Raw genomic sequence first — 9,215 nt, forward strand, 5'->3', positions numbered from 1 at the left:
TCGCACTGTGTTTTGCATGTCTTATTTTAAATTATTATCGCATCATATACAAAAATTATTTGTCGGAAAAACATTCGGTCTAGAATCCTTACAGTAAACATTTCTTTACTCAAAAATGTTTCAAAAAAAAAAAAAATAATGATAGTTAATTTAGGAACGATCCCAGTGATGTAATATATGTTATTTTATTATTGTGAAGAAAAAAAGAATCTTACGTAAGATGGGGGGGGGGTTGGTCTTACATATCCTTACATAGGGGGAAGGGAAGGTCAAAATTTGCCAAAATTGTCCTTACGTAATTAATGAATGGCCCCGAAGAAACAAAATGGAATTCAAACGTATCTTGTCACACTTTATGAGTGACTTTTTAAATTAATTTGGACTGATGTAACTTTTAAAACATTATTAATGTTAAAAGGCACACCGAGAATATCAATATAGAGTTTCAAAATTTTTAATCTATTTATTTTTAACTGTGTGGGTTTTTTAATTTTATTTCAATCTTTAGATTCGGAAATGTACGTAATATTGCACGTGGGTGATTTGTAACGATATACGAGTAGTTCAAGAAATATTACCAGTGAAAGTTTTAATAAAACAAAATTCTTCGTACTACTTAAAATACAGTTTTTGTGCATCATCTTCGGAAACACTAAAAACAGTTGTTGTTTTTTTTTTTCATTTTTTTAACTTAAAAACTAATTTTTTTTTTCAAATGAAATAACAGTTTTGAAAACAGTTTTAAATTCAAATACACAGCATAAGCACATGAAAACACATTTAAAAAACAATTTCACCAAATGAGAGTGAAATGATTTTATCTATTTTATTCTAAAAAAGAGTGAAATAGAGGCTTTCCTAAACGGAAAGCAGCCACTCATTTAGGATATTAATTTAGTCTTAAAAAAGAGTGAAAATAACTTATCAAAAGGGAGTGAAATTAGCTTATCCAAAAGGAGTGAAAATAACCGCTCCGCAAAAGGAATGAAATTCACTCCTATAAGGAAAGTGCGTTTTCGACACTAAAGGAGTGAAAATTAACTCAGTCTGAGTTAAAATCGCTGGAATTTTTTAAGAGAGTACAGAAAGAAAAGTTTTACACATTCTCAAAAACGATCAATTAGCGAAGAAACGTATGTAAATACCTTGAGATGTTTATAAACATAACACATTTGTGTTTTCTTCTTGTGTTAATGAAATTTGTAACATCTTAATTAATTCGATGATCATATGATTCTGCTGTACATAGACTTCAAGGAAAGGGTAAAATAGTCATCCCTTTTTTTTTTGGACAGCTAAGAAAATAGCCTGGCGGCAAAGCTTTGGGAGAGAACGGATATTCAGTCTGTTTGCATTAGCAAGGCAGGCTTGGTGGAGACAATCGGAAACGTTGGTAACTTTTTCAGTTATCAAAATCTTGCATGGTGATGAACTAAACTGTTATACACTAAGTAAACGTACTTAGTTCCAGTAAACGTAATAAGTTTGGTAGCAAGCCATCTCTAAATATTCTCAAAAGTACTTTATACCATCATTCCATACATATATACCCCTAAGTTTTGAGTTATGTAGTTAAGCTTTCGAGTCACGTACTAGCATTTTATTACTTTAACTTTTAGCATAGCGTATACTTCACTACCGCAAACAACTCTCACATTTAGTAAATTTCGCTGCTCGTTTTTAATACGTCTACTTCATATACATCGTATTACAAATCAATGACGTTGTATGGCAAGAAGCCAGAGTATTTATTTTTTACTGTTTTTTTACGGCGCGCGCATGCCCACACATGTGTGGTACATTGCAAATATTCACATAAGAGGAATAAGCGGAAGAAAGGCTAAATATCATTTTTTGCCCGAATTGAGTTCAGTATGGTAAGACTGAATAATCGTAGGAGTATATATTGTTGCTGTATATAAACAGGTAAGTAAGAACAATAATCAAGGCGAAACATCACCTAAAAGTTTTCTGTAGAACGAATAAGGCAGGGGTTTAAAACTTTAACGTGTGATTTCCTCGAGCACTGGATGGATTGACATTTCGCCTTTCTTCTCTCTGCCCGTCTATATCAAATATTGCGAAACGTAAAACTCGCTGTACAGTGTAAAAACATGCGTAAGGTTATCGTCATTGTTACTGGGTATAACGTGATACAACTTCTAGAGTAAGGCTTGCTGATATTCAATCTAATTGTTGGGGAAAATTTTCACGACGGCTTATGTGTAGTTCAACCTACCGTCCTCCTCCCTTTGAGATAGTGTTCGTCCCTGGTTCAACTTTTTCATTTGTATCTTCCTGTGTTTTACATCTTCGATTTCATTTAGATTGTTTATTCATGAATATGTTTGTACTGTTTTTGTTTCTAGCAGCTTTGCGCTGGCATTACAGTACAGTTTAGTATTTATTCTTTCATTTTTTTTCAATGTCTTTGAATTTATATTTAAAATATGATAGATAGATAGATAGATAGATAGATAGATAGAAATAAAAGGAAAAATAGGCCTAAAAACTTTAGTAGGCTCGAAGTGTTCTATTGGGGCTTGAGTTACTAGGAATTTATAAGTGAGATTGCTGTTGCATATATATCCTCGTTTAAAATAAAAATATTAACAGAATAATAATAAGTAAATATATACAATAATGCTTAAAATAGTAAGATTCTAGGTTAATAAGGAAAACCGGAGTGGAATTTAAAGCGCACGCGTAAAGATCAACATCGACGCAGAACTCGGAAACTCACATTAACATAACTGACATGGGCCTTTGCGGATGAGTGATGAAAAACTTTTGCTGTGCGAACATGAAAGGCAACATTAAATGCAACTGCTGTGATGGAGACGGAAATCAAAGGGACTTTTGAACATAAAAACTTATTAAAAATTAAGAGATCGTATGTAATTAGTTAGGTAATCAAATAATTCATCGTATAGTAATGAAAATCAGTGTTTATTTTATAATTGGATGTTTAGTTTATTTTTGTACTGGGATTGTAAAATAAAATTGATTTATACGTTTGGGTAGGAAATCGTATGTAAGTATGATCAATTATTTTTTTACTTTTAGTTCCTCTTTGTTTTTTGTTCCCCCTTTTTTTATTTGAAAATAATTTTAGTGTGTGAATTAACAAGGGAAAATGCTCAATTTCAATGACCTGTATCTTTTTCACAAACCAAATATACAAACAATGTATATAATATGCTTAGTACTTGAATGGAATATTTAATTTAATATGACATTTTATTTTTAATTCCATCCCCTTTTTGTTTACAGGATCTAAAAATTTCATTTTTGTCATTTTTCCGATTTTTGAGGGGCTGTAATCTATAAAGGGTAAACGAACACACAACAACAGTTACATGTTCTTATTAGCGTGGTTCCAGTGATTTAGTTTTTACCATATTTCATTTTGTTTTTCCGTCCCCTACGCGAGTTATCCCCATTGAAATGAGCAAAATTTTTACACTTGAACTTTAACTTGTTGCTATTATTTTAATTATTAAGTTAAAGCCGCGAAACTCAGCACGTAAGACTATCAACCTATGCACATTAACATCAAAACGTAAAATCTTTACTCATAATAAAGCTGAAAGTCTCTGTCTGTGAGGATCTCTGTGACGCGAATAGCGCCTAGACCGTTCGGCCGATTTTCATGAAATTTGGCACAAAGTTAGTTTGTAGCATGGGGGTGTGCACCTCGAAGTGATTTTTCAAAAGTTCAATGTGGTTCTTTTTCTATTCCAATTTTAAAAACAAAATCATCAAAAGATGGACGAGTAAATTACGAAATTATCATAACGTGGATCCGTAACATGGGCACAAGCCTATTGGCGAGATGCAAAATTATCATAACGTGGAACCGTAACATGGGTACAAGCCAATTGGAGAGAAAATTCACCATTCATTATTTGTAAATATACAGGCGAACCGAAAGACCTTTTAATTTTTCTATTACTGGCAAAGCTTTGCGGGTACTACTAGTTAACTGCCATAAATGTAATTCAAACAGATTTTGGCCAAAGTGCAAAGGTCTAAAAGTCTTAGTTTTAACTACGAAAACCACTTTTGATGACCTTTAAAAAATCAAAGGTCCAGTTTAGGGAAAAAATAAAAGTAGTTTTAAACATCTTTCATATGCAGCATTTTAGGGATATGAGTTTCAAAAAAATTAAAAATGGTCGAGCGCACACTCCATCGAATCCCTTTACCATTAAAATTTTTTTTTGTTTTTAACAGTATAGACACATGGTTAGTAGTTTGGTATACTGTAATAATCATTTTTTTTATACAACCATTTTTTTCAATACACTAGATACGAGATACAACTAGGAATAGTTGTATCTAGATCAGACCTCGTATATAAGTTAAATTACTCCAAAAAAGTTTAAAAACAACAGTGCTGAATCGAATTTAATGGATAAACGTCACGCCAGTTTTTTACAATGTAAGGAACTTCGTACTAGAAGAACTAAGGACCTTTGATTACAGAACTTTTATTAGCGATAAGGACCTTTGATTATATAGAACCTGTACTAGGAACCTTTGATCATAAATGCGCATTTAAAGAAAATATTACCAACATTTTTTCGTTACTGTTCTTAAATTAAAATGCATTAATTGCCACTTCTCAAAAAAATTTGAACTATTCATCTTAAAGCACAAGAAAATCGATTGAACTCAAAATATTTTATTTTTCCAATTATTCAGCTTGAAGTATTTTACCAACCCTCTGCTGCGTTCCAGTTACCAAGCATACATTATCTTTCTCGTTGGCATATTATATTTCAGCAGATCAAAGCGAAATTACAGTTTTCATGACAAGTCTGTCACGAGGCAGAAACTTTCTTCAACATTCAAATAATTTCTCAACTTCGCGTTAGATCTCTGAAATCTTGGGAGTTATTGAATATGTAAGCACTTCGAATCTTGCTGCGAGGTGTTTTGTTGAATAAACTTGACGCGAGTTTTAGGAGGGGTATAAACGCAGTCTTAAAAGTTGTTTACCATTAAAAAATTAGGAATTTGTAGAGAAAATGGGGGTAATTTCATTTCTAACTATGAGTTAATTAACGTTAGGCTTAAGTGAATTTTAAAACTGGGATATAGTTAGTCTTAGAATTTATTTCCTTCTGAAGACTTTCAAAACTTGTAGTGTAAATTGGATGAGTGAATTTTGAGCTCCATTATGTTCGGAAAAAAATGAGAGAAGCATTTGTAAGATGACGGAACTAAAGACTAAACTAAAGTTTAAAAATATTTTAGGAAGGGAAACTAATAAAATATAGCGGAAATTGGGGTTAAAAACATTTAAGTATAAGTTTAACGACACTTAGCAATAGACTGCTTCGTTTAAAAATTCCGGAATCTCTGATAAAAGGAAAGATTTATGGCAGATTTTGTGCATAGAATGTAGAAACGAGCGTACAAACGAAATCAACATAATTTTATACCAAGGTCATAGTTTCAGTCCATTTTCGATTTTAACGGATGCAGTTGTGGATCTTTCTACTTCTGCTTAAACGAAAAAGCGATTCGGGATTTGTAAGACATACCTCCTTTGGTGGTCGCAATAATTCTAAAACTAGGCTGTAGGCATAACGAAAAAAATGTCAAATTGAGATGTATATAATTGAATGATATTTTGAAAAAAAAAAAGCAAAACAACGAACACAGAAATGAAATAGTAATACAAAATGGTAACAGAACTGTGTAATAAATTTAATACTTGCCCTTTGAACACTAAATTAAAAGGAGGGTTAATAACTTTTAGAGATATTTTGGACGTATCTTGCAAAACATTTATTTTAAGGGAAGGCTCATTATTTGAGACACAGACACTCTATTTTTTTTATATTTTACTTTGGAGCTATAGCTTGACGTAAAAACAGCAGCCTTGGAAAATCTAGCTACTAGCTGCGGAAGTCTTTAAAAAATGCCGAAGTTTTAGGGCAAATTTTTAGTTGTAGTAATGTAGCTAATTCATTTAAACACTCAAACTGCATTATTGATTGGCTTGTAATGTCTTAAGGAGGGGAAGGTGGGTTGAAAAAGCTTATTGTAAACGAAGTCTATAATACCAAAAGGTTTTAAAAACTTTACGCACAATTAAAGTAAAATAAATAACTTTGTGCTGGAAAGTAAAACAAGAAATAACAACGTATAATGGCACAAAGTGCAGAACATTGCAGACACTTGTTTCGGGATTACAAGGAACCCCTTTTTCAATGCAAAATAAGCGAACTAGTGGTTGAAAAGGCATCAGACAAAAGCCAAAGTTTTATGCGTAAAGATTTCATTAAAACGTTAGTACTGTTAAAGCGCCACCTATGTTTAGTTAAAAATTCAGGGAGTTTAAGGTCAGAGCGGCTGAAAGAATGCTGCTCTTAAGTGTATGAAATTAATCATAATAAAAGTTATACAGTCCACTTTTGTTGTAGTTCAATGGTTGTGTTGTGTTGCGTTGCAGAGTAGAGCCAACCGCTAGAAACCAGCTAATAGAAAAAGATAATCTTACCTAGAGGTAAGAACAAGTACTATAAACCAGGGCTGCGGAGTAGGAAGAAAAATTGCCGACTCCGACTCCTGGATTTTGAACCGTCCGACTCAGACTCCGTCTTTATTGTTATTATTTTTTTTTCAAATTCGCCTTCCTCGTGGAAAGGGGGAAAACCCCTAAACAGAGATTGAACTATTAATTCCTTTTTATGAAATTTTCGCGTTGTATTTTATTGTAAACCGAAGATGTATACAACGTTTGAAATTCAATCCGAGAATCAAATTATCCAACAGTTGCGATTTCTAAAGTGAGATTACTTAAAAATCTCAATAAAAAATGAATAGGATTATTTGCTCCCCTGTAATGTTCAACTAACAGTTGTTGATCAAATCCTGTGCTTTCAATTTTTAAAAGCTGCAACTTGAGGGGATTTTTATTTTATTTATTTATTTATTATTTTTGCTTAGTCAAAAAGCTTTTCTTGATAGGGGGCGTCTTCCCCCCTCCCGGGTGACACCCAGCTGGTGGGTACCATCTCAACTTAATCTCAGAGTTTATAAAAATTGAAATACTTTAATTCTAAAAAAATCCCCAATAATATCCCCCTAAATCTTAAATTTCATCTTAAAAATTTCAACGAAAATATTGCATTATATTGCGGGGAGAGGTCGGGTGCATGTATGTCTGGAGCAACTTTTACACAAAATGCGGCGGAATACAGCTTTGTACGAATAACTTTTTCTATGGCTACATTTATTGGCTCAATTTTTAATTTTAGTTTTATTGGCACCTTTAGAATTAACCTTAATAAGAAGAATTTAGGATTAACTTTTATTATTGAGTGTTGTAACCAAGAAATCATGTACTGATTTTATTTTGAACTTTTTAGTGATAACCAAGCTTTCTTAGATAAAGTCTTTAAATTAAATATATATATATATACAGTAAAACCTCGCTACAACGCTATCCGATACAACGATAAATCCCTCTACAACGATAATATTTCGCGGTCCCGGTGAACTTGCATAGGAATTAATGTTATCCTCTTTTCAATATTGCGATATTCTCTACAGCAATAAACCCCTGTAAAGCGATGTTTTTTAAAGTTTTCAACCCCTCTTTATTACGATAATTTGGTTTTCAAGTACAGTAAAATCCTGAAAATAACCCCTCCTATTTTCAAAAAAAAAAAAAAAAAGAGAAAAAACTTAAAACTTTATTTTTTCTTTAAAAATGGTTAGCTCTAAGTTTCGCGCTACATTTTAAACAATGCGTTTCCAAAATGGCGTCGCGCTGGAGATCCGAAAAGGTGTAACATTCCCATCTGATTGCGTCATCACTGTCACATGATCGACGAAAACGAAAGATTTGATTTTATTCACTAGTGTATTTTTCCTTAAGATGGCAGGGAGAAAGCAAATTTCATTTCAAGATAAACTCAACGTCATCAGCGATATTGATGATGGAATGAAGCAGGTTGATGCAGCTAAGAAATATGGATTATCTCAATCTACAGTTGCAACGTTCCTCAAGAAGAGGAAACATATTGAAGGTGTGAGATCAAATTCAGTTAATCCCAAGCGAAAACGACTAAAAGTCGCGACTAATGAAAACATTGATGCTGTCGTCCTGAAGTGGTTTCAAGAGATGAGGGCAACAAATATCCCAGTAAATGGACCCTTGTTATGTGCACAAGCACGGAAATATACAGCAATGCTAGGGAACGAAACTTTTAAAGCTAGCAATGGTTGGCTAATGCGTTTTCGGGATCGCCACGGAATCACTTTCCAGGAAATTCACGGAGAGAAAAAATCTGCTCCGATGAATGAGGCAAATGCCTGGAGACAAGAGAAGATGAAAGATATTCTTCAAAAGTATGCACCAGAAGACATTTACAACCTGATGAAGCTGGGCTGTTTTTTCAACTCCTCCCTGATAGAACATTGGCGTTTAAGGGTGAAAAGTGTCACGGCGGGAAGAAATCAAAACAAAGATTGACTGTTCTTCTGTGTGCCAATAGTACAGGAACACATAAAATTCAACCTCTTGTTATCGGCAAATCTTTGAAGCCAAGGTGCTTCAAGAATGTGAGAAGTCTTCCTGTGGAATATAAAGCCAATAAAAAGGCTTGGATGACGTCTAAATTTCTTTCTGAATGGTTGCTGAAGTTAGATAAGGAAATGAAGAAGAGGAAGAAAAAAATTGCATTGTTGATTGATAATTGCTCCGCTCACACCTCAATTCCAAAACTACAATGCGTTGAAATTGTTTTTTTTTTCCGGCCAACTGCACTTCCATATTGCAGCCACTCGACATGGGCAAAATTAAATGTTTTAAAGGATACTATAGGAAACGTTTGGTAGAATCGATACTTCTGGGGATTGAAAATAAAGTGGAAGACCCTTTTAAAGCTGTAAATGTTAAGGACTCATGTGACTTTATTGCTGGAAGTTGGTGGGCAGTAACAGAGAAAACCTTTCTGAATTGTTGGAAAAAGGCCGGTTTAGGTGTCTTAGAAGATAAAATGTTATCTGATTGTGATGAAAATTCCTCAGACTGTGATATTTTATATGATCAGGAAATAGTTTTGAATCTCCAAACATCTGTGTCCCAACTCGAGGAAAAAACGGGCAAAAAATATGGAGTGAACGTGGAGGATTATTTGACAGCGGATGACGATCTTACTGTTTTCGCAGGAGTTACTGATGAAGAAATTCTC

The 9,215-nt window shown here is 33.3% G+C and overlaps 1 protein-coding gene across 1 annotated transcript; it reads left to right on the top strand.

Annotated features, from left to right (window-relative positions):
• Positions 1 to 7,745: 7,745 nt before the first annotated feature.
• LOC129225956 (tigger transposable element-derived protein 6-like) lies at positions 7,746 to 8,494 on the top strand. Its single transcript, XM_054860512.1, has one exon. It carries the CDS (start codon positions 7,898 to 7,900, stop codon positions 8,492 to 8,494), a length of 597 nt encoding a protein of 198 aa, XP_054716487.1. The 5' UTR covers positions 7,746 to 7,897.
• The last annotated feature ends 721 nt before the right edge of the window (positions 8,495 to 9,215 follow it).

This window comes from Uloborus diversus, chromosome 7 (genome assembly GCF_026930045.1).
Source record: "Uloborus diversus isolate 005 chromosome 7, Udiv.v.3.1, whole genome shotgun sequence".
Classification (NCBI taxonomy): Eukaryota; Metazoa; Arthropoda; class Arachnida; order Araneae; family Uloboridae; genus Uloborus; species Uloborus diversus.